Raw genomic sequence first — 26334 nt, 5'->3', positions numbered from 1 at the left:
AAATAGGTGATAATTTGTCATGGAAAGAGAAAAAATAAAGGTGATCACTCTGTTGCTTGCACCAAAAAATGGAGAACTTGTAATTACTAGCACTTTTAATAAGATTACTTTTTCCCCCCACCAAAAAATGGAGAACTTGTAATTAATTACTAGTACTTTGAATACGATTACTTTTTTCCCCAACCAAAAAATGGAGAACTTGTAATTACTAGTACTTTTAATAAGATAACTTTTCCCCCCACCAAAAAATGGAGAACTTGTAATTACTAGTACTTTTAATACGATTACTTTTTTTCCCCTACCAAAAAATGGAGAACTTGTAATTACTAGTACTTTTAATACGATTACTTTTTTCCGCCTCCAAGAGACAGTCTTGCTCTGTCACCCAGGCTGGAGTGCAGTGGTGTGATTATAATTCACTGAGCCTCAAACTCCTGGGGTCAAAGGATCCTCCTGCTTTAGCCTCCCAAATAGCTAAGACTACAGCCCAACTAATTTTTTTCCTGTTGTGTGTGTGTTTTTTTTTTTTTTGTAGAGATGGGGTCTCGCTGTGTTGCTCAAGCTGGTACTGAACTCTGGCCTCAAGTGATCCTCCTGCCTCAGCCTCCCAAAGTGTTGAGATTACAGCGTGAGACACTGTACCTGACCTTCAATACTACTTAAGGAATCTAGGCCCTTCTAACTTAAAAATTCCTCCCATTTGTTGGAGGAAGATAAAGACAGAATCCTTCAAATATCTTGAAAAACAAGAAATATATCTTCTTATGCATTCTTCTAAAGAAACTGATTAGTAGAAAAAACTGTATTCGTTCCATGATTATCCAAAAAACAATTAGTAATATATAATAAAACCTTTATTTTAAATAATTTTCAATTAGATTTTTTTGCAAGCAAAGAAAAAAATACACACTACATTTCCTTGAGCTCAATTATCACTTAATCTAGAATGTACATTGTTAAAAGTTCACATGGGCTAGGTGTGGTAGCTCAGGCCTATAGTCTCAGCACTTTGGGAGGCTGAGATAGGCAGATCACTTGAGCTCAGGAGTTTGAGACCAGCCTGAGTAACATAATGAGACCCTGTCTCTACAAAAAATAAAAAAATTAGCCAGCCATTGTGGGTGCGTGCCTCTAGTCCCAGCTACTCGGGTGGGGGACTGAGGTGCGAGGATGTAACTGAGTCCAGGAGGCAGAGGTTGCAGTGAATCATGATCATGCCACTGCATTCCAGCCTGGGCAATAGAGTGAGACCATGTCTCAAAAAAAGGAAAGAAAAAATAATTTTAAAAGCCAATTGTGTGTGTGTATATATCTACAAAAGAAAGAAAAACAAACTATATATTTATATATATATATAGCCCAGGCTGGAGAGAAGTAGTGCCATCTCAGCTCACTGCAACGTGTCTCCCAGGTTCAAGCAATTCTCCTGCCTCAGCCTCCCGAGTAGCTGGGACTACAGGTGCGCACCACCAAGCCTGGCTAATTTTTGTATTTTCAGTAGAGGCAGGGTTTTGTCACGTTGGTCAGGCTGGTCTCGAACTCCTGACCTCAGGTGATGCACACACCTCAGTCTCCCAAAGTGCTGGGATTATAGGCGTGAGCCACTATGCCCGGCCACCAACTGTATATTTTTTATGTACACAGTCTGCTCATGTCTTTGCTTATCTTTCTAATGGCTTTTTATTGATTTGTAAAAATATTTTGCATACTATGGAAATTAGCTGTGTTTTATTGTTTCAAACTTTCTTCCCCAGTTTGTCATTTGTACTGTGACTATAATATTTTGTATCATGCAAAATTATTTATTTTATATGATCTACTGTATTTTCTGAAAAATTTCAAAAGAATAGACAAGTTGAAATAATAATATAGTAAATACCTATATATAGACTCATCATGTGGAAGAAAGCTTCCAAGATGGTCCTCAACGATTCCCACTTCCTGGTATTCATATCCTTGTGCTAATACGTTTGCTGAATCTCCTTTTCTCTACCTTTATATACACTAACTTTCCATATACATTTGGGTCTATTTATCTCTTTAACAGGTATGTGTCTATTCATAACTCAATAGCAAACTTTTAATTCTCATAACTTTGTTTTATTATCTGATTGAATTAGATTATTTGCAACACTTTTCTTTTTCAAAACTTTTCATTTTCCACATGGATTTTCTCATTTTTTTTTAGAAACCAATGTTTGTTTTTTGAGATAGAGTCTTGCTCTGTCACCTGGGCTAGAGTGTAGTATTGCAATCTCGTCTCACTGCAACCTCCGCCTCCCGAGTTCAAGCAGTTCTTATGCCTAAGACTCCCAAGTAGCTGGGATTACAGGTGTGTGCCACCACGCCCAGCTAATTTCTGTATTTTTAGTAGAGACAGGGTTTCGTCATGTTGCCCAGGCTGGTCTTGAACTTGTGGCCTCAAGTGATCCACCTGCCTCAGCCTCCCAAAGTGCTGGGATTATAGGCATGAGCCATCGAACCCGACCCAATGTTTATTTTCCATCAACCTTATTTCCATGTTGCTTCAGAGCCTGTGCAAGAACAGCTTAAGATCACTCAGTGGTTGTTCCTATGCATTCAGTGGTCTGAGCAGTGGGGAGCCACAAACCAGTCTTCCGTGGCAGGCTGAGCACATCAGTTTTCAGGAGGAAATTGCTAAATAAGCACAGAGGGCACATGCACACCTTCAGACCAGTCTGCAACCTCAGGTTGAGGAGTACCAAACTCAGGAGTTGGAGCAGTCCATTCACCCTGAACTTCCTCCTGGGTCACAGCCTTTTTAGCAGCAGCCTGCTCTTCTTTTTCAATCTTTTTGGGAACTCTATAGAAGTAGAGATGAGGCATGACCTCCCACAGGAAATGGTGCCATGCATGCGAACTTCCTGGATCGGCATCCACCACATCAATCCCACTGAGTGAGCTCCCTTGCTGTTGCATGGAATGGTAGTGTCCACATAACACAGAGGAAAATCTGTGTGACACAGAGCAATGGTAGGTAGGTTAACATAAGTTGCCTCTGTGAGAGGCTGGTATTCAGCCCTGGGACTAGTCATTATAAGAAGCTGTGGCTCCTAAAAGACTGCCTGGATCTGGTTAGTGAAAGTTCCAGGAGTGAAGCAGCCAGCAATTGGAGTGACTCCAGTGGCAGCAGCAAACTTTAGCATGGCCCTCTGGCCAGTATTCCTGTATGATATGAGACTGACATCGGCAGGGTTTTCAACAGCAACAATGGCACAAGCTCCCAGCAGAAGCTTCTCCCAGGTCCTCTTCAGATTTATGATGTAGATGCCGTCACTTTTCCTTTTATAGATGTACTGTTCCATCTGGAAGACAAAGCTGGTGCTACCTAAGTGGGTTCCTGCTGCAAGGAACTTAAGGACATCCTCCTCCTTCATTTGCAGGACATCGAGGGTTCTAGACATTGTGAAAGTTTCCCTTTAAATTATGATGGGAATCCAGAACAACATCATATGGACCCTTCTCTGGGTAGCGTGGAAAGCCCACATGGGCTTTAGAATCAGCTGAATTTGGTCCTCCCAGACACCTTATTGGTACTTTTATTTTATTTTGTTTTCTTTTTTTTTTTCCAAGAGCCTTCAGATAAGATATTTTATTTTTGAGGCAGGGTTTTGCTCCATTGCCCAGGATGGAGTACAGTGACAAGATCATAGCCTACTGCAGCCTTAATCTCCTGGGCTCAAGTGATCCTCCTGCCTCAGTCTCCCAAGTAGATGGGACTACACGAATATGCCATCACACCTGGCTAATCTTCATTTTTTTGTGGAGATGAGGTCTCACTATGTTGCCCAGGCTGGTGTCAAACTCCTGAGCTCAAGCGGTCCTCCCGCCTCAGCTTCCCAAAGTGCTGGGATTACAGGCTGAGCCACCACGCATAGCCTGGTATTTTATATGTGAATGTTATCAAAACTATAGATTTAATTTAGAGAAAAACTGACATCTTTATTTATATCAAAAATTCCTTTCTAAGAATATATGTTTCTATTTATCCAAGTCTTCTTTTACTTCTCTTGGTAGCATGTTAAAATTTTCTATATATAGATCTTTCACATTTCTTGTATATTTAACCTGTTACTATATCTTTTTCAATTTAACAGTAAATGCATTATTTTTCCTACGTACTTTCTAAATGGCTATTGTTTGTATACAGGATAACAATCCTGTATACAAACAATTTTGCTTCCAGTTACCTTACTAAATTTTCTTATTATTAGTAATGATTTTCTTCCCCAGTTGATTTTCTTGGGATTTACTCATATACAAACATTTCATTTGCAAATAATGAACATTCTCTTTCTTCCTTTCAAATTTCTCACATCTTTCTGTTGTCTAACTGTATCAGTTAGTACCTCCAAAATGTTAGGTACTAACGGTGAGAGTGGACATAATAAAACTGTCTCCAGAGTTGTTCCATTAAGCATGAATGTGAAGGAAAATATAAAATTCATTCATTCATGCAAAATTTATACTTTAAAATGAATCTTGACAAAGTTCAAATGTTTCTTAAAGCATTTCAATACTAATTATTTGGCTTGGTACTCTAAAATTTATAATCCTAATTTTTAAAAAGTGACAATTAAAAAACTATTTTTACATTCAAAGTTGAAAAGGACTGAATAAAACAAAGGTTAAAAAATAAGAATCATGCTGGGCACGGTGGCTCACGCCTGTAATCCTAGCACTTTGGGAGGCCAAGGTGAGTGGACTGCCCGAGTTCAGGAGTTCGAGACCAGCCTGGGCAACACGATGAAACCTCCTCTCTACTAAAAATACAAAAAATTAGCCAGACATGGCAGCTTGCGCCTGTAATCCCAGCTACTTGGGAGGCTGAGACAGGAGAACTGCTAGAACCTGGGAGGCAGAGGTTGCAGTGAACCGAGATCGTGCCACTGCACTCCAGCGTGGGCAACAGAGTGAGACTCCGTTTCTAATAAAAAATAAAAATAAAAATAAGAATCTCTTACCTTCCCACTTTTTGGCTGCCAAGCAAGTCTGCAGATGGATTTTGCATTTATCACATCGTTGCATTTTTGTAGCAGTGGCCAACTAATAGCACATGTCTAATTGGTAAAAAAAGAAAATGTCTTTCCCTTTATGAAAATTCCCCCCCAAAATATATGCAGAACTGAATATATTTAAACGTTTCTTCAAATTAATGTATATCTCAGAAAAATGCAACTTAATGTACCTTAATTATAATAATACCTGATATACCTAAACTGCTTTAAGTCCTTCAAAGATATGAAAAGTACAAATCTTAAATAACTAGAGCACTTTCTGTGCAGAATAAACAAACGATATACTTATTGAATCATACACACATACACAAAACCCCAATATGTGAAATTCTTAGAATGACTGCAAAAAAAAAAAAAATTCAAAGGTCTACTATAAAATGTTAAAGTGTCAAAGTCGTTTCTTTTAAATAGCTCAAGAATGAAGGGAAGGAACTGTGGATATTAAGGCATATTTGTGGAGGATATTTCTCTAGTCAGCTACATTCATATTCTCCCTAGAAATGCCAAGCCATCTCTGATTGTCTTGGGAAGACTTAACCGTTCCCTCTGTCAATCTGGAGAACACCTCATTTCGTAACTCCTTTAAAACCTTTATTAGGCTGCATTTGAACAAATTGTACATGTGACTCTCCAAATCAAGTGTGACCCATAATTTTTTATCCCCAACTGTCTAACCCAAGGCCCAACGCATGGTCATTACGTTACAAATATAAAATAACTGAATTTATTCCCTTCATTTACAAAACTTAGAAAGTTAAATATAAGATTATCATTCCCCTTGTGATTAGGTACAAATGCAATTTACTTTGGCATTAGATTACTGTGGACTTTGATCACAAAAAGTATTTAATGGTAGCAAAGAAAACTCTAAAGAAAAGCAATTATTAATTTGGCCCAGTAATATGACATATAACAATTTATTACAGAAATGGGCAAAAAACTTTAAATTTAAATTACTGAGTTTACCTGATCTGAAATTTGCCACACTCTGACAGATCCATCACAACTAGCTGATGCCTGCAGGAATAAACAACACATTTCTCTATAGTCATAGCCATAATACCACACGGAAAGTGGTTCAATTAATTAAATCAAAAAGCCCTTTTATCAACTGGGTGAAATTTCCTGCTAACTCTCTTCCTGAATAAAACAAAGGTTGAAAAGTTAGAGTTAGCAGAAAATTGTTTAGATAGAAGGAAATATATTTTTAAACATATTCAGGAAAAACACAAAAAGAGAAGGAAAAAAGAATTACCAGAAAGATGTCCTTAGGATCAAAGGAAAGACTTAAAACAGGGGCATCATGTCCTCGAAATGTTTTCTGTTGGCTGCTATCCATCACATCCACAATTTTGACCAGAAAATCACTAAGAACAAAAAGAGTAACGCAAATGAATAAATGCTAATACAAAGGCCTCTCCTAAAAGCTATGATCCAAATATTTCTTCTTCTTCTTTTTTTTTTGAGATGGAGTCTTGCTCTGTCACCCAGGTTGGAGTGCAGTGGTGCGATCTCAATTGCAACCTCTACTTCCCGGGTTCAAGCGATTCTCCTGCCTTAGCCTCCCAAGTAGCTGGGATTACAAGTGCACATTACCATGCCCAGCTAATTTTTGTATTTTAAATAGAGACGGGGTTTCACCATGTTGGTCAGGCTGGTCTTGAACTCCCTACCTCGTGATCTGCCCACCTCAGCCTCCCAAAGTGCTAGGATTACAGGCAGGAGCCTGTCCAAGTATTTCAAAATCACAAGAGTAAATGCTGTAATTTCTTTATAGCAGTTTATAAAATTTGGTACCCAAATTTAATGACTTACCTTTTAGTTTTGCTCTATAAATATGCTGAAAACACAAGTCAAGATTTCCCATTATGCTAAAATACAAACACTTCCTACATGGCTTCTTTAGTTACATCTTAAACTTCTATTACTTGCTAATCTAATTATAGCTACAACCATTTTTAAAAGTACTATACCTTTCACTTCACCTCAGCAATTCAACCAATTATATTGTTTTCCTATGACAAAGAAAAGCATCAAGAGAAACTCCAAAATATTCTGACTATACAGTCCAAGTTCTAATTAAAATAATTTTTTTTTTTTTGAGATGGAGTTTCACTCTTGTCACCCAGGCTGGAGTGCAATGGCGTGATCTCAACTCACTGCAACCTCTGTCTCCCAGGTTCAAGCAATGCTCCTGCCTCAGTCTCCCGAGTAGTTAGGATTGCAGGTGCCCGCTACCACGCCCAGCTCATTTTTGTATTTTTAATAGAGAAGAGGTTTCACTGTGTTGGCCAGGCTGGTCTTGAACGCCTGACCTCAGGTGATCTGCCCGCCTTGGCCTCCCAAAGGGCTGGGATTACAGGCATGAGTCACCACGCAAGCCCTACAGTAATTTTTTAAAATTTTGAATCAAGCTGTGCTTTCAGTATTATCAAATAGGCCATCTGCAGAGCAGTACATTTCTTTTCTTTTTTTTTGGGGTGGGGACAGTGTCTTATTCTGTCACCTAAGCTGGAGTGCAGTGGCACCATGTTGGCCCACTGCAACCTCTGCCTCCTGGGTTCAAGTGATTCTCCTGTCTCAGCTTCCTGAGTAGCTGGGATTACAGGCACCCGTCACCACACCCAGCTAATTTTTTGTATTAGTAGAGACAGGGTTTTGCCATGTTGGTCAGGCTGGTCTTGAACTCCTGAGCTCAGGTGATCTGCCCACCTTGGCCTCCCAAAGTGCTGGGATTACAGGCGTGAGCCACCACACCTGGCCAAAGCAACATGTTTCAATTCAAAAAGAAGCCCAAGTTTGTCCTCAAAAACCTTTACTAGATAAAAGAATATATGAGGAAACAACAAACAACAAAAAATTAAGTCACAGTCCTGAAAACATTACCCTGAAACAAATTAACAAGGCCTTTTGTTCTAACATTATTTCCTTTTCTGATGTCAAAGAGCCTTACCTAGATCCAGCAGCAATTTTAGCACCATCCCCATTAAAGACCACATGGTTTGCATTTGTAGTGAAGCGAGTCAATATACCATCTGGAACGCCTTCAGGAAATGTGTGGACTTGAATAGTATTATTAGAAACTGCAGTGACCAATTTTCCATTCTAAAAGAAAAATTAAGGTAAGAAACATTAGCAAAACAAATCCAAATGACTGGGAGTCTCTCCACAGATAAAAATCCGGCAAAAAAAAAAAACCTTAAAAATGTAGTTCATATCAACAGAAAAATTATCACTAAATATACAACTTTGCTGGAATGTGCATTAGCAAGAAAAATTTGCTAGCTTTAGAAAAATTAATTCTACCTTCAGCAACCAATCCTTTAGCCTCTAATTTTTCTTTTATTCTGGTAAGAAAAATATTTAAATAGTAGTTCTACGGATCCTAAGTGTTATAAAAATGAAGGAGACTCGAGAGAGCTTTTCAGAGAAAACAGAGCTAGTCTCAAAATGAGAAGGCATCAGAATGCATGGCCACAATAGTCACTGCCCTATGTTTCCACAACAAAATCATTACATGTCTTTTTAGAGTAAAGCCTAAATGCAGAATCCATGCCAGAGACTGGAGTGATATACCTACAAGGCAAGGAATGTTAAGAATTGCCAGACCACCAGAACCCAGAAGACAGGAATGGAACATATTCTCCCTCAGAGCCTTGGGAAGAGCCAATCATGAGGACACCTTAATTTCAGACTTCCTGCCTTCTGAACTGTGAGATAATTTTCTGTTGTTTTAAGCCACCAAATTTGTGGCAATTTGTTACAGCAGCCTTAGTAAACTAATATATGTTCACTGATCAGAAAAAAAATGACAATATGAAAGTATTGGAGCTGGGTGTGGTGGTTTACACCTGTAATCCCAGCACTTTGGGAGGCTGAGGCGGGTGGATCATGTGAGGTCAGGAGTTTGAGACCAGTCTAGCCAACATGGTGAAACCCCGTCTGTACTAAAATTACAAAAAAATTAGCCAGGCATGGTGGTGGGCACCCAGCTGTTTGGGAGGCTGCAAACCCAGGAGGTGGAGGTCGCAGTGAGCTGATACCACACCATTGTACTCCAGCCTAGGCAACAAGCGTGAAACTCCGTCTCAAAAAAAAAAAAAAGGTCGGGCGTGGTGGCTCATGCCTGTAATCCTGAGGCTGAGGCATGTGGATCACAAGGTCAGGGGATTGAGACCATCCTGGGTAATACAGTGAAACCCCGTCTCTACTAAAAATACCAAAGATTAGCGGGGCGTGGTGGCTGGCGCCTGTAGTCCCAGCTACTTGGGAGGCTGAGGCAGGAGAATGACGTGAACCTGGGAGGCGGAGCTTGCAGTGAGCCGAGATCTGCCACTGCACTTCAGCCTGGGCGACAGAGCGGAGACTCGTCTCAAAAAAAAAAAAAAAAAGAGTATCCTGAGCAGAGGGTGAGTTCCTTATTTTATGAAGTAATCTCCATTAACATTTTGGGGTTAAGTCTTCTTAATTTTGTTATATTCGTGTGTGTGTTTGTGTGTGTGTGTATATGTATTTATTTATTTTAACAAACATAAGACTACACTATATTAACTGTTCTGAATCTCATTCTTTTTTGACTTATTGTAAACTTATTTTCAACTTATTATAAATATCTTTTCAGATGAAAATAGAGATACCCTATTTTTATAGTGGCTGCATAGTATTCCATTATATGGCTCTACCAAAATTTATAAAATAACTTCTCAATTGAAAGACCCTTCAATTGTTTGTAACGTTTGCTATTATGAATTGTGCTTTTACTAATATCCTTTTCCACATAAACTTGAAAATAGCCAAAAATGACTGTGTGCATTCTAATTTTAATATATGGTATCAATTTGCTCTAAAAAAAAAAAAGTTTCTCACTTGTATATCCAGCCACTGTGTGTGATAATATTTACTTCTCAAAGCCCTCACTATTACTGGGATTAGCAATATTTTTCGTCCTTGCCAATTTTATGGGGGAAAAAATCCAATTTTAAGATTTGCACTTCTTTGCTTACTAGTAAGATTTAGCTTATATTTAATGTATGTTGGTCATTTACGTTTTTTCTTCCGGGAATGTATTTTCCAATCATATATGATCATTTTAAAAAGAATATCTAAACACCATCTTATCTACCTTAAATGCGCCTGGGTTTGGAAAAAATATGAATTCTGTGGAAAGATTTTTGTACCTAAACACAATACACTCAAATTAAAAGTCATCATGAATAAAAAGCTTAGGGGTTTATAGATACTTAATTGCCAAAGTCCTTCTGAGTAAGTCTTCATTCTCCAAGTAACCTACATCTCATTCCCATATTTGCCTTACACAAAACATGAGAAACATATATGAATATGTATCGGGAAAGTTAATAAAACATTCCCTTTTCTAGAACAATTCCTTAAGTTATCTGAATCAGTAGGTGTTTTAGTCTGTTCTGTACTGCTATAAGAATACCACGGACTGGGTAATTTATAATGAACAGAAATTTATTGTCTCTTGATTCGACACTACAAGATTGAGGGGTGTGCATCTGGCAAGGGTCTTCTTATTGCATCATTCCATCTTGGAAGAGTAAAAAGAGGGCAAGAGGGAGAGCAAGAGGATCAAACTCACCCTTTTATGATGAACCCACTCCTGAGATAGTGGCATCAATCCAATCATGAGGCCAGAGCCCTCATGGTCTCAATACTTCTCAGTAGACCCCACCTCCCACCACTGTTATGTTGGGGATTAAGTTTCCAACACGTGCTTTTGGGGGAACACATTCAAACCACAGCAGTGAGCTAAAAACACCACTGGGTTTTCCCTTAAAGGAAAAAAGGGAACATTTAAACCGTTCTTGAAAGTAGTATTTTCCTGCACTTATTTTAATTGGTTCACCATTCATGTCATTAATCTCTTTTAATAAACCACTCAAGAGTTTACCTTTAAAATTTTGGGGTGGTTAGGTATGGTGGCATGCACCTACAGTCCTAGCTACCTGGGAGGCTCAACTGGGAGGATTGCTTGAGCCCAGGAGTTTGAGACCAGTCTGAACAACATGGCAAGATCCCATTTCAAAAAAAAAAATTGGTGGGGCAAGTTATGGCATTATCATGCATTTAAAAATATTATTTAATGAGATAAAAAAAGCAAAGGTATATCTATATTCAAAAATATTTTTTCACATCCCTCAAAAAAAAATTGGTAGGGCAAGTTATGGCATTATCATGCATTTAAAAATATTATTTCATGAGATAAACAAGGTATATCTATATTCAAAAATATTTTTTCACTCAAGCATAAAAATCACATGCCAGTATCATTTCATATCAATTGATATAACTGTTTTTACTACCTTCAAAGCACACGAATATGCCTTTTCTCCAACATTAATGAACTTAGGATCATCATCATCCAAGTCTTCCCAAATCCTCACATCACCATCACTTCCACAAGTCACAATAAAACTGTGAAGAAAAGACACAAATTAAAGTCATCGGGCATGGTGTCTCATGCCTATAACGCTAGCACTTTGGGAATACAAGGTGGGAGGATTGCTTGAGGCCAGGAGTTCGAGACTGGCCTCGAAAATACAGAGAGTCTCTATAATAAATTTAAAAATTAGCTACGCATGGTTATGTGTACCTGTAGTACCAGCTACTTGGGAGGCTGCAGTGGGAAGATCACTTGAGCCTGGGAGGTCAAGGCTGCAGTGAACCATGATGGCACCACTGCACTCCAGCCTGGGCAACAGAGCAAGACTCTCAAAGGAAAGAAAAAAAAGTCACCTAGTTTCATACATACTAGTTTTTTGGAATGCTACCTCTGTATTTGCCACTTTTTCATAAAATGAAGACATTAGCCAGTATTTTTTCTCATACAGATAAACCTTAAAAATAAAGTGCTAATTTTCTTCTATAAAATCAAATGAGTTTAATACTCTAGTTCTTCTTTGGCATAAAATTATAAAATTTTGAGGCAGAGTCTCATTCTTTTGCCTAGGCAGCAGCACGATTACAGCTCTCTACACCCTCCGCCTCCTGGGCTCAAGCGATCAACCCACCTCAGCTCCCCAAGTAGCTGGGACTACAGGCGCATGCCATCATGCCTGGTTAATTTGTTTAATTTTTGTAGAGACAGGGTCTCCCTACATTGCCCAGACTGGTCTTGAGCTCCCGGGCTCAAGGGATCTGCCTGCCTTGACCTCTGGAAGTCAAGGGATTACCGACATGAGTCACCATGCTTGGCCAGCTTAAAATCATTTATTTGTAAGAATGTAAGAAAAATGGGTATATAATCTCTGCAACAATAGTGACCGTATCTTCCTTGCCCACCATTGTATCCCTAGCACCAAACAGTCTCTGACAGAAACCTTAATGTTTGTTGAATTAATAAATGAATAGATGTGTGAGCTCAACTATCCAAATATGTTTCAAATAGCCATCTGTATCTATCTTATTTTAAACTTCTCATCTTTCAAATGCTTTTACTCATTTAGTATGTGCCCTATCTATATATATACAAAAAAGCAAATAAAAACAAAATCTAACTTATGTAATAAAATAGAAAAATAACATATAGCAAAAAAAAAAAACTATATAAAGAGTTGTGGATGTTCCAAAGGAAAAGACTAATTATCACCTGGGAAAATCAAAAAGGTTCATAAGAAAGATGGTATTTACACCGCGAAGTCAAAGAACAAGTAGGACTAGATATGCCAAGGCTGGTGACAAGGGCAGTTCCAGAGAAAATCACATGAACCAAAATATAGTTAATACAGCACGGGGGAGTTTACCTGGAGCACACAAGCCAGGAAAGGAAAAGGAAAATGAAGTCTAGGTCACCTATTTAGAATAACCTTAATGCCAGAGTAAGGTAGTTAGGCTCCCTTCTATAGGGAGTAGATAGGAGGACCACAAGTCTCATTTTGTCTGGGATGCTCCCGGTTTATCTGTCCAATCGGCCTGGCATTTGTTCAGAAATTTTCACTTTAAAACGTATTGCATCCGGAATTAGTTGGTTCTTGGTCTCACTGACTTCAAGAATGAAACCGCAGACCCTCATGATGTTAGTTTTTAAAGATGGTGTGTCCGGAGTTTGTTCTTTCAGACGTTCAGATATGTCTGGAGCTTCTTCCTTCTGGTGGGTTCCTGGTCTCGCTGTCAGGAGTGAAACTGCAGACCTTCACGGTGTTATAGCTTTTAATAGCCGCATTGATCGAAACACTGAGCCGCAGCAACAGCTATTGCAAAGAGTGCAAACACAGAACTTCCAAAACGTGGAAGAGAATCCGAGCTGGTTGGAGCTGCTGGCGCCGGCAACCTGCTTTTATTCCCTTATCTGACCCCACCCCCATCCTGCTGATTGGTCCATTTTACAGAGAGCTGATTGGCCTATTTTACAGAGAGCTGATTGGTCTGTTTTGACAGAGTGCTGATTGGTGCATTTACAATCCTGGAGCTAGACAGAGTGCTAAAAGGAAAAGTTCTCCAAGTCCCCACTAGGTTAGCTATATACAGAGTACCAATTGGTGTATTTACAAACCTTGAGCCAGACGCAGAGTACTGATAGGTGTATTTACAAACCCTGAGCTAGACACAGAGTGCTGACTGGTGCGTTTACAATCCTTGAGCTAGACACAGAGTGCTAGACGGAAAAGTTCTCCAAGTCCCCACTAGGTTAGCTAGATACAGAGTACCAATTGGTGTATTTACAAACCTTGAGCTAGACAGAGTGCTGATTGGTGTATTTACAAACCCTGAGCTACACACAGAGTGCTGATTGGTGTATTTACAATTCCTTCGCTAGACATAAGGGTTCTCCAAGTCCCTACTAGACTGAGGAGCCCAGCTGGCTTCTAGTGGATCCTGCACTGGGACTGCAGGCGGAGCTGCCCGCCAGACCCAATCCGGGCCTGCAATCCTCAGCCCTTGGGCGGTCAATGGGACCGGGTGCCAAGCAGCAGGGGGCAGCACCCGTCGGGGAGAGTCGGGCGGAGCTGGAGCCCTCCATGGATGGGGGGCTCGGACACGGCAGGCTGCAGGTCCCGAGCCCTGTCCCATGGGAAGGCGGCTGAGGCCCGGAGACAATTCTAGCGCGCTGCATGCAGGCCGGCAGTGCTGGGGGACCCCGGCGCAACCTCCGCAACTGCTGGTCCGGGTCCTAAGCCCCTCACTGCCCTGGGCCGGCGGCTCCGGCCGGCCACTCCATGTGTGAGACCCAGGCCAGCCGTGCCCGCCAGAACTCCCGCTGGCCCCTGAGCGCAGTGCACAGCCCTGGTTCCCGCCCATGCCTCTCCCTCCACACCTCCCCACAAGCAAGCAGAAGGAGGCGACTCCAGCCTCGGCCAGCCCAGAGAGGGGCTCCCACAGTGCCGTGGCGGGCTGAAGGGTTCCTCAAGCGCCACCAGAGTGGACGCTGAGGCCGAGGAGGCACGGAGAGTGAGGGCTACTAGCACACTGTCACGTATTAGTTGCATCAAAATTGGCTAGGGTGGAGCCTGACCAACATGGCGAAACCCCAACTCTACTAAAAATACAAATATCAGTCAGGCATGGTGGTGTACACACCTGTAATGCCAGCTACTCCAGAGGCTGCAGTATGAGAATTGTTTGAACCCAGGAGGCACAGGATGCAGTGAGCGGAGATCGCACTACTGTAGCCTGGGAAACAGAGCGCAACACTGTCTCAGAAAAAAAAAAAAAGGCTAGGGTGGGTTTGGCAGACCTTTTCTTTGTACTTCTAGCTTCTGCCATGATCTCATTTAGTAATATAACACACATAACACATGGTTAAATCTGTAAAATGACTGGTGATAAACTATCTTCCCTTTCCCTACACTTTCCTGATGCAATGTAACTAATAAATCCTTTCAGGGACAATACGTCAGTAAAAAACGGAATGAATTCAGACATAAGACCCTAGGGATAGCTACTTCTTTCAGTCCCAATGGTGATGAGAGAAGTATTTCACGTTTCTGTTACGATGGACCTTTTTTTTTTTGAGACAGAGTCTCACTCTGTCTCCCAGGCTGAAGTGCAGTGGTGCTATCAAAGCTCACTGTAACCTCCACCTCCTGGGTTCAAGTGATTCTCCTGCCTCAGCCTCCCAAGTAGCTGGGACTGCAGGCGTGCGTGACCACACCCAGCTAATCTTTGTGTTTTTAGTAGAGACAGGGTTTCACCATGTTGGCCAGGCTGGTCTCAAACTCCTGACCTCAGGTGATCCACCCACCTCAGCCTCTCAAAGTGCTGGGATTATAGGCATAAGCCACCACACCCAGCCCTGATGGGCTTCTTGGTATATCAGCAGGTGCACTGGAGGAGATGTACAAAGTTACAGGTGCCAGTTGGTGGGACCAATGGAAAATTATAGTGAAATATAGTGAAATTAATAAGAAATAAAGGCAGAAAATAGAGTTAAGCAGTCTTCTAAAGAGCTTTTATAGTAGTTTGAATGTTTTTCTAAATGGTTTTGTCCTTTATTGTATCAAATAACTATATATTAATTTTATTGATTGCTATGCTTTTTAAATTTTGGGAAAAAAATAAAAACCAACACAATCCTTTCAGTGGCAAAGAGCTAAAAAAGTATATCAAGTACATATTTAACAAAAGATTAAATACTAAATTTCTGCTCAGGAAAGTTGATAATGGAAATATAACTTGAATAAAATGTTAGTTGACATTTACCACGGGGCTATAGTGACACTAGAGTGATAACACCAACCACAGGAAAATTAGAAGAGAAAAAAGTCCCGAAGAAGAATCAGTATCTATTCAAGTTAGTAGTTGTCTTAAGAAGGCTGCCTGAAAACTGTGATTCTACTCCTGCAGAAGGTGAGTTTATATCTTGTGAAGCATGATTCTTCCTAAGAACTTAGTGCTCTCCAAAACAACTTTCTGAGGTGATGAAAATGGTCTATACTTGGTTACTGAGCAATTGTGGCTAATGTGACAGAGGAACTGAATTTTTAATGAAGTTAACCTTAACTGATTTAAATCTATATAGCTGCATGTGTCTAGTAGCTACTGTATTGGACAGTGCAGCATTAAAAGAAATGTCAGCTGTTCTAAAATAATTTTGTTCACTTTTCATTCCAAGTTTTCTGGTCCTAGCATAAAAAGCGAAGTGGGGAGGCTGAGGCGGGCGGATCACGAGGTCAGGAGATCGAGACCATCCTGGCTAACACGGTGAAACCCCATCTCTACTAAAAATACAAAATTAGCCGGGTGTTGTGGCGGCGCCTGTAGTCCCGGCTACTGGGGAAGCTGAGGCAGGAGAATGGCGTGAACCCGGGAGGCAGAGTTTGCAGTGAGCCGAGAACACGCCATCGCACTCCAGCCTGGGCAACAGAGCGAGACTCCGTCTCAAAAAAAAAAAAAAAAAAAAAAAGTGAAGTGACTGTTAATGGGTTGTCTCCATTATCAAAAGAACTTTCGGATGAGATCAGGTGCGTTCAGGGTGGTATGGCCATGGACAGCAAAAGAACTTTCAAACAGTCAAATGATAAAAGTATTATATCAATGTCATCAGGAGTTTTAAATAGAAAATCACCCATATTAATTCCAATAATAGTTTAGTTTACTCTTCAGTTCATGGAAACAAAGTAAATCTTCTGGAAGTTCATTCTGCTGAAAGTGAAATATCTGACATCATTGGGGATTCTATCTAAATTTATTTGAAAAGTTTAACACTAGTGATAAAATTCTTAATTTTTACAGTAATACAAATACAAACTTTGGCAGGAAATAGAGTTAAGCAGTCCTGTGAAAGAAGTGCTTTCAGAGTAGTCTAAACTTTCTTCTAAATGGTTTTATCCTTTATTGTATCAAATAACTACATACTAATTTTGTTTTCTACAATGCTGTAGGAAAAATCAATATTCTTTTTTTTTCCTTTTTGAAACAGGGTCTTGCTCTGTTGCCTAGGCTGGAGTGCAGTGGCACCATCTCGGGTCACTGCAACCTCCACTTCCCAGGTTCAAGTGATTCTGCTGCCTCAGCCTCCCAAGTAGCTGTTATTACAGGCACGTGCCACCCACACCTGGCTAATTTTTGTATTTTCACTAGAGATGGGGTTTCACCATCTCTGGTCTCTGGCCAGGCTGGTCTTGAACTCCTGACCTTAAGTGATATGCCTACCTCAGCCTTCTGAAGTGCTGGAATTACAAACATAAGCCACTGCACCCAGCCAGTAAAAATCAATGTTCTTACTATATTAGGAAACCTGTGAAACACAAAAGTACTTGAATTTGGAATTACAATTCATGATTCTGTCCAAATTAGCTGCAAGATAACATACCAACAAAAAAGAAGCCATACTTGTCAAATTTTCAGATTTTATTTATATCTAGAATTGCAGAACAACAGAATTTTTGAAAAAAACATGTTTTGTTTCTGATTTTGTTGCTCAGGCTGGAGTGCAGTGGCCCTACCATGGCTCACTGCAGCCTTGACGTCCTGGGCTCAAGCAATCCTCCCACCTCAGCTGCACACAAATCAATGTTAAATACACAAAAACTACTAGACCCCCTGGCCTCAAGCAATCCTCCCACCTCAGCAGCGCACAAACAAATGTTAATTAAATACACTAAAAATACTAGGATTGCAGGACATACTTTCTCCCTCTGCTTGGAATGATTAGGTTTTAAAATCTGTAAGCCTTTGAAGAGCGACCCTATAAAACAACCTAAGGGTCCTACTGTAATAATGGTATTATTATTATCAGAAACAAGTCCCCTAAATCTTAGTTGCATTTAGTTGAAAACAGACATCTTTAATCAAAGCATTCAACTTAAGCTTTTGAAGCTTTTAGTGAAATGCAATTCATGAAAATAAAACCTATGCACAGGAAGACACTGAAATTTATCCCTACAAAAGCAAATAAGAATTGAACAAATTGCACATGAAAAGCTGGAATGGTGAATGATTTCATTTTAAAATTCTGTAACTGTACTTTGAAATATCTTGACTTGTGGGAAGAATCTTTTGATAGAACTCCTATTTTTAATTGTATAAATTTACATTCTGTGCCAGAATGAAATAAAAGAGTAGGCTTAAAATCTGTGAACTATCCAAAAGAATCATAGACAACTTGATGAATTTTGTCCTTAAAAATAGTGAAGACCCTATTATTGAAGAAGGGTACCCTGAATGGAGATAAAAAGACAGAACCTATAAAAATACTGAGGCTGAAGTATTTACTCATTTCAGTTAAAACAAATTCTTAAAAATTATGACTCTCCCAGCTAGTAGAATTTGCTCTGAGCCTGCCAAGTACCTTAGAACCTAACATTTTTCTCTTTAAAAAATGTTATAGTCTAGGCGAGGCATGGTGGCTCATGCCTGTAATCCCAGCACTTTGGGAGGCTGAGGTGGGCGGATCACCTGAGGTTGTAGTTCGAGACCAGCCTGACCAACATGGAGAAACCCCATCTCTACTAAAAATACAAAATTAGCCGGGCATGGTGGCGCATGCCTGTAATCCGAGCTACTTGGGAGGCTGAGGCAGGAGAACTGCTTGAACCCGGAGGCAGAGGTTGCAGTGGGCCGAGATGGTGCCACTGTACTCCAGCCTGGGCAACAAGAGTAAAACTCTGACTCAAAAAAAAAAAAAAAGAATTGAAGATCTAACTTCAAATTTATAAGGCATAAAATGCAACTCTAAACAAGGCTAGAGCTAATTTTATGAGAAAAATTAAAATAACACTGTATTAAAAATATTTTTTTCAGAAAGATATCAGTAATACCATAGGACAGGCTAAAAACTGATTAAAGCACATAAATATGTACCAGAAATGATTATCCTACATATATTAACATTGAGATCATATGTTTAATGTTTGGATAATCAATGTAAATAAATATTTTTAATTTTTCTTGGGTAAACTGGGTAAGTTGTTAATTTACATATTCCTAGAAAATTGTATCTTTGTTTCTAATTTCAAAACTATTAGCATAAGAGTGTCAATGTATTCACATATTTTGAAGCCTTTACTGTACCTTTTTTATCTCTAATATTATTTTATTTGTGCCTTCTCTTTTTTGATTCATGACTCTTGCTAAAGCTTTGTTCTACCAGGTTCTACCCCCAAGAAACCAGATTTTAGTTATAAGATGTATGGGATTTACATCTTATACATGTGGTGGTTCATGCCTGTAACCCCAGCACTTTGGGAGGCCAAGGCCAGCGGATGAATTGAGGTCAGGAATTCAAGACTAGCCTGGCCAACATGGCGAAACCTTGTCTCTACTAAAAATGCAGAAATTAGCCAGCTGTCCTGGAGGGCATCTGTGATCCCAGCTACTTGGGAGGCTGAGCCAGGAGAATCGCTTGAACCCAGGAGGTGTAGGTTACAGTGAGCAGAGGTCGTGCCATTGCACGATCTGGAGTGCCAGACACTCCAGCCTGGGTGACAGAGCTAGACTCCATCTCAAAAAAAGAAATCCACTATCAGTGTCTGGGCATGAAGATTAATTATATCAAGACTTCATCCACTTTATGACATAACCTCAAGGAGTCCATGATTACCGATGCATTTCTTACTACCTCGACTCTATCCTCAGAGAGCAACATTCCTTCCCTAATTTGACCACCTCTCCTTGACTCCTTCATTGAGTCTCATGAGGTTCATGGTAAGGCACCAGCAAAATCTCTATCTACTCAGCTTTCTTTCTGGTCATTCTTCTGGAGTCAGTGTTTCCTCTTCAGCCCTCTTAAGTAGTGACTGATTTCTTTCTATACCCCTCTGGTACTAGAGACAAAATCAAAACCACGTAGTGTCAACCTCACTAATTCAAATTCCTTCCCTTCTATTATCTTGAATCCACTTCAAAGTTTTCATTCTTACCACTTTATAAAACTTGCCAATGGCCTCCACATTGCTAAATCTAATGGTGAATTCTCAGTCTTCAACCTGACCCACCAGGAGCATCTGACAGTTTATTATTTCCTGTTCCTCAAACACTTCATTTGGCTTCTAAACATCCTTCTTGTCTTTCAGTCCTCTACTTTTCTAGCTACTCTTTCTTAGTCTCCTTAGCTGGATCCTCTTTAACTTGATCTCTAAATATTTTGGAGTACCCTCGAACGTCTTTTCTTACCTATATTTACTCCTTCACTAAGTGATTTCATCCAAGTTCACAGTAATAAATACTATGTATATAAGGACAATTCCCACATTTATATTCTTAGCCAGGACCTCAATCCTGAACTCTGGAAATTATCAGCTAAAGGTGTAAAGGTGACCCTTGAACAACATGGGCGTTAAGGGTTCTGACCCTGCAACAGTCAAAAATCCACATATAAGTTTTTTTTTTTTTTTTTTTAGACGGAGTCTCGCTCTGCCGCCCAGGCTGGAGTGCAGTGGCCGGATCTCGGCTCACTGCAAGCTCCGCCTCCCGGGTTCACGCCATTCTCCTGCCTCAGCCTCCCGAGTAGCTGGGACTACAGGCGCCCGCCACCTCGCCCGGCTAGTTTTTTGTATTTTTTAGTAGAGACGGGGTTTCACCGTGTTAACCAGGATGGTCTCGATCTCCTGACCTCGTGATCCGCCCGTCTCGGCCTCCCAAAGTGCTGGGATTACAGGCTTGAGCCACCGCGCCCGGCCCCACATATAAGTTTTGATTCTCCCAAAACTTTACTAATAGCCTGCTGTTGATTAGAAGCCTTACTGATAACATAAACAGTCAATTAACACATATTTTGTGTATGTATTATATACTGTATCTGTACAATATAGTAATATAGAGAAAAAATATATCAGGAAAATCATAAAGAGGAGAAAATATATTTACTATTCACTAAGCGGAAGTAGATCATCATAAAGGTCTTCATCCTTATCATCTTCACATTGAGAAGGCCGATGGGGAACAGGAAGAGGAGTTGGTCTTGCTGTCTCAGAGGTGGAAGCGGGGAGGAAGCAGAGGAGGAGGCAGGAGAGGCAGGCATACTTGGTGTGACTTTATAAAAACACATCATAATTTCCATCTGACTCTTTTCCTTTTTAATTTCTCTAAAAATGTTTCCATACAGTACCAATCCTTCTTCCACCATTTCCTTTAGTTTCAGTGCTCATATCATAGAAGGGTCTATGTTGTAAAATAAGTCAAAAGCAGTCCTGAATAATCAGAACCCTTCTGCCAGATTACCTAAAGTCAATTTGTTTTCTGGCACTGCTTCTTCTACATCTTCTTCCCTATCACCTGGCACTAGTTTGGAAGCACTCAGTTCTATCAAATTGTCTTCTGCTAACTCTTGGGCTTAGTGTCTATTAGCTTTTTTTTTTTTTTTTTTTTTTTTGGAGACAGAGTTTTGCTCTGTCGGCCAGCCTGGAATTGTGCAGCGGCACAATCTCGGCTCACTGCAACCTCCACCTCCCAAGAGAAGGTGGCATGTGGGATTACAGGTGTGTGCCACCACACCCAGCCAATTTTTTTATGTTTTTGGTAGAAATGGGGGTCTCATCATGTTGGCCAGGTTGGTCTCGAACTCCTGACCTCAAGTGATCCATCTGCCTGGGCCTCCCAAAGTGTTGGGATTACAAGTGTAAGCCACCGCGCCCAGTCGTGTCTGCTAGCTCTTGAATGTCTCCAAGCACCATATCTTGAAATTACTTAGCTCCCTATCTTTTTTGCCATACCCACAATCTCCTTCATGATTTCCTTGACTGGCTCTGCTGTCAATCTTAAGCCATGCACAACATCTGGACACAGTTTCCTCCGGCAGGAATTTATTGTTTTGTGCTTGATGGCCTTCAGAGCTTTTTCTATAACAATGATGGCATCTTCAATGGTGTAAACCTTCCAGACTTTTATGATGTTCTCTCTACTGGGGTTCTCTTCCACAGCAATGACAATCCTTTCCATAGAATAGCTTATGTAATGAGCCTGTAAAGGTCTGTATGAACTCCTGATCTAGAGGCTGAATTCGAGGCATTGTGTTTGGGGGCAAGTATACCACTTTGACACCTTTAGTATTGAACTTACGGGGTTCTGGGTGGCCAGGGGCATTGCCCAACATTAAAAGAATTTTAAAGGCAGTCCCTTACTAGCAAGGTACTTTCTGACTTCAGGCACAAAGCATCAGTGAAACTAATCCAGAAAAAAAGGTTTTCATTGTCTAGGTCTTCTTGTTATACAATTAAGAGACTGGTAGCTGGTGTTTATCTTTTCCCTTCAAGGCCTGGGGGTTAGTAGCTTTATAAATAATGGCAGTTCTGATCATAAATCTGACTGTATTTGCACCAAACATTAGAGTTAGCCTTCCTGCCTTAAATCTTGGTGCTCACTTCCCTTCCTTACTAATAAATGTCCTTTGTGGCATTTCATCCCCGCCCCCCCCAGAATAGGGCACTTTAATCTACATTAAAAATCTGTTCAGGCTGGGCACGGTGGCTCACGCCTGTAATCCCAGCACTTTGGGAGGCCAAGACGGGCGGATCACGAGGTCAGGAGATCGAGACCATCCTGGCTAACAGGGCGAAACCCCGTCTCTACTAAAAATACAAATAATTAGCCAGGCATGGTGGCGGGCGCCTGTAGTCCCAGCTACTTGGGAGGCTGAGGCGGGAGAATGGCGTGAACCCGGGAGGCGGAGCTTGCAGTGAGCCGAGATCGCACCACTACACTCCAGCCTGGGCAACAGAGCAAGACTCCCTCTCAAAAAAAAAAACAAAAAAAAAACCTGTTCAACAGCCTGGCCAACATGACAAAACCCCCTCTCTACTAAAAATCTAAAAATTAGCTGGGTGTGGTGGCGCATGCCTGTAATCCCAGCTACTTGGGAGGCTGAGGTAGGAGAATCACTTGAACCCAGAAGGCGGAGGTTGCAGTGAGCCAAGATTGCGCAACTGCACTCCAGCCGGGGAGACAGAGCCCAACTCCATCTCAAAAAAACAAAACAAACAAACAAAAAACCTGTTCAAGCAGATGTCCTTTCTCCTCAATGATTTTCTTAATCATGTCTGGGAATCTGTCTGCTGCTGTCTCTTGGTCAGCAGAAGCTGACTCTACTGTCATCTTGCCTTTTCCTTTTCTTTCTTTTTTTTTTTTTTTGGAGATGGAGTTTCGCTCTTGTTCCCCAGACTGGAGTGCAATGGCATAATCTTGCCTCACTGCAACCTCTACCTCCCGGTTTCAAGTGATTCTCCTGCCTCAGCCTCCTGAGTAGCTGGAATTACAGGTGCCCACCACTGTGCCTGGCTAATTTTTTGCATTTTTAGTAGAGACAGGGTTTCACCATGTTGGGCATGCTCATCTCAAACTCCTGACCTCAGGTGATCCACCCACCTCCGCCTCCCAAAATGTTGGGATTACAGGCCTGAGCCATTGCGTCTGGCCATCTTGACATTTCCTAAGCCAAATCTCTTTCTGATATTATCAAACTATCCTCTGTTGGTATTAAACTTTCCAGCTTTAGATCCTCCACCTTCCTTTTGCTTTGAGTTGTCAGATAATGACTTCACCTTTTCTGGAACCACATTAGAGTCTATAGCTATGCCTTCCTATTGCAATCCCATACCCACATAAAAGTTGTGTTTTCAATACAAGATGAAGTTATTTCACAAAAAAGTGCAAGGTTTTCAAGCCTGCTGGCATAGTTGCAGTAACAGTGTCTCAAATTTCCTTTTCACAGTGGTCCTTACACTGGATTAATTTATCTTGAAACAGTGAGCAACCACAGCTGCAGACCTCAATCTATAGTACATATCAGGCAATTCAACTTTCTCTCTTAATGTCATGACTTTTGTCTGCTTCTTAGGATCCAGCATCACTAGTGGCACTCCATATGATTCCCATGGTGTTATTCAGGGTTATGGTGTTGCACTAAACATGATGAAAAATATGTGAGAACCACCAGAGATATCTTTTTACTGGGATAGGCAAGTTACTGGAGAGACAAACTGCTCATGAGCATCATACAGTGTTTTAAGCAAATACAACATCATACAGTGTTTAAGCAGATACAACACTTGAGCTGATCAAAATAGCAACAGGAGGTGGCCATGAAATTATTACAGTAATATGGTATATACTACCGTTAATTTTATGTAGTTATGATTTAACACTGCATCTTTATGTTTGTTTACATTTCTCTTGACTGTGGATGGTCTGGAAATGTTTGTCTGTGTAAGTTTTAGTACATTTTAACTTTTTATAATAGATTTGTGTATATTTTATGGTAGTAAATGATAAAATACACTAGTATCTACATATATTTTATGCACTCATGACATACTTGTGTATTGAAAAAATCCATGTATAAGTAGACATACAGAGTTCAAATTCACGTTAAGAGTCAATTGTATATTTCTATCTCTAGCTCACATTTTTCTCTGAGCTTGAGACCCATTTATCCAACTGTCTACTTTATCCCTCTAGTTGAGTATCTCTAAGAAATCCTACAATAATCACATCCAAATGCAAACTCAATCTCCACCCACAGCTCTACCTGTGAAATATGCCCTTCTTCAAGTGTTCCTGTTATTTGCAAGTGGAAGCATCACTTTCTCAACTGTAACATCCAGAAATGTAGACATTATCTCTGTTGCCTCTTTCTCCATCCTTAGTATCTGATCCATCCTGTTGACTTTATCTTTTTGAATATTTCCTGAATGTATCCTCTTTTCTAACACCCATGTTTACTCTAATCCAAGCTTCTACCACACTTACCCAAACTAATACAGGTATCTTCTAACAGTCTTTCTGCATCCATGAGTGCTCCTTTTCCAATTCATCCTCTATGCATTTTCTCAAAAACAAATCTGATCACATCTCTCTGCTTCAAGCCTTTAATACCTTCTCAGGGCTTTTAGGATAAAACAAGATTCCTTAATAAAGTCCAGAAGGTCTTGGATAGGACATCCATTGCCTAACTTCACAGATTAATCTCTCATCAAACTGCATCACTCTCCACATTTTAGCAAGGCTAGTTTTCTTTTAGTTCTTTGAGCATATCATGATCCCCGGCCCCGTTCGGCCTTTACACACAGTATTGCCTCCACTTACTATGCCAACAACACCACCCCACCGCCTCCACCACTCATCTCTTTATACTGCTCAATGCCTGTTCCGTCTTCAGATGGCGTCTCAAGAAACATCTCCTCAAAGAAGCCTTCCCTGACTCCTTTAACTAGATGAGCTTCTCCTCATACATGTTTATGACTGCACATATTACTATTTCTAAATACACATTTATTTTTGTGATTAATTTATGCTCAATGCCTGTCAATCCAAAAAGACCTTAAGCTCAACGGAGGAAAAGACTGTGTCTGGTTCGCTCTATTCTATCGCTAGTCCCCAGCAAAAGAGACACTCAAATATTTTTTCAACGAATCAATCAATATAGGAGCAACACTGGAAGCCGTCCAATCGAGCAGTAGTAGTGCATAAGAATGGGACTTGGAAAGATAAAAGGGACCAGAATAACCCTAGGAAAATATTATCGTTTAGGAATCAAACAGAGGAAAATTTTTTTAAGCCGTCAAAAAGTTAAAAAAAAAAAAAAAAAGCAAAAAAGGAAAAAGCATCACTAGAGCCATGGAAGGATACCATTCCAAGGCCACCGAAGTTGACAAGTAGGTAGTATCTAGTGATCTGACAAAATTAATAATGTAAGACGCAGAGAAGGGGAAAATATAGCGGGGGGAAGCTCCATCTTTCCAATTCCTCTGTAAGTACGATTATAACTTTGTTGATAAACTACCATGACGGCCCGAATCAAACAATAAATCTAAAGAAATATGTGTGCCATTTTAGATTTCAACATTATTCCTCTCTATCTGCAAGAGTCATTTTCAGCTGACGGCATATATAATGTTTAAGGATAAATGTTTTAACATTTGCACCGGAAACGTTGTTTCTCAAAGAACCTTACCTCCCAGAATCATCAAAACAGACCTCCGTGTGTCCCTCTGTATGTCCGTATCTCATTGGCTTCCGTGTGGCCGGCATCTTTTCCTTTATCTACCTGAAAATGTTTTATAAAAGCCAGTCTTATTATTACAAATGAGAGAAAAGCAGCGAGGCTAGGGATAGGAAGAGAGGTTAGTCTCCTCCAGAGCACGTTCTCCGCAGCCGGGTTTCCCCCACCCGAGTGACAGCAGCAGGATAAGGCGCAGGGTCTGTCAGACAATAAGCAGGGGAGGGAACACGCATCTCCTTGGTGGGCGCGGGCAGTCAGAGTGGGGACTCACCCGGGTGACCGAGCCTCCGCGACTGAGGCTCCGCAAGAGCAGCTTCCCGCGCTTCGGCTCGCTCACCACACTGCGCCTGCGCCGACCCTCCCACGCCCGGCGCGGGTCCCGACAGAGGTCGCGGGGTG

The 26334-nt window shown here is 40.7% G+C and overlaps 1 protein-coding gene and 1 pseudogene across 1 annotated transcript in view; both read right to left on the bottom strand.

The window, feature by feature from the left end:
* WDHD1 (WD repeat and HMG-box DNA binding protein 1) overlaps positions 1 to 26312 on the bottom strand; it is an 87591-nt gene extending 61279 nt beyond the window's left edge. Inside the window, 7 exon segments of the mRNA XM_033187971.1 lie at positions 4986 to 5081; positions 6006 to 6056; positions 6295 to 6406; positions 7993 to 8144; positions 11366 to 11477; positions 25888 to 25980; positions 26207 to 26312. Of these exon segments, the coding sequence (XP_033043862.1) occupies positions 4986 to 5081; positions 6006 to 6056; positions 6295 to 6406; positions 7993 to 8144; positions 11366 to 11477; positions 25888 to 25964 (600 nt within the window). The 5' untranslated portion in view covers positions 25965 to 25980; positions 26207 to 26312.
* LOC117069614 lies at positions 2452 to 3501 on the bottom strand (annotated as a pseudogene).
* Positions 26313 to 26334: the final 22 nt, after the last annotated feature.

Source organism: Trachypithecus francoisi, unplaced genomic scaffold (genome assembly GCF_009764315.1).
Source record: "Trachypithecus francoisi isolate TF-2019V2 unplaced genomic scaffold, Tfra_2.0 Lachesis_group3, whole genome shotgun sequence".
NCBI lineage: Eukaryota > Metazoa > Chordata > Mammalia > Primates > Cercopithecidae > Trachypithecus > Trachypithecus francoisi.
Note: the sequence above shows the minus strand (reverse complement) of the source record. Positions and strands in the feature narration are given on the sequence as shown.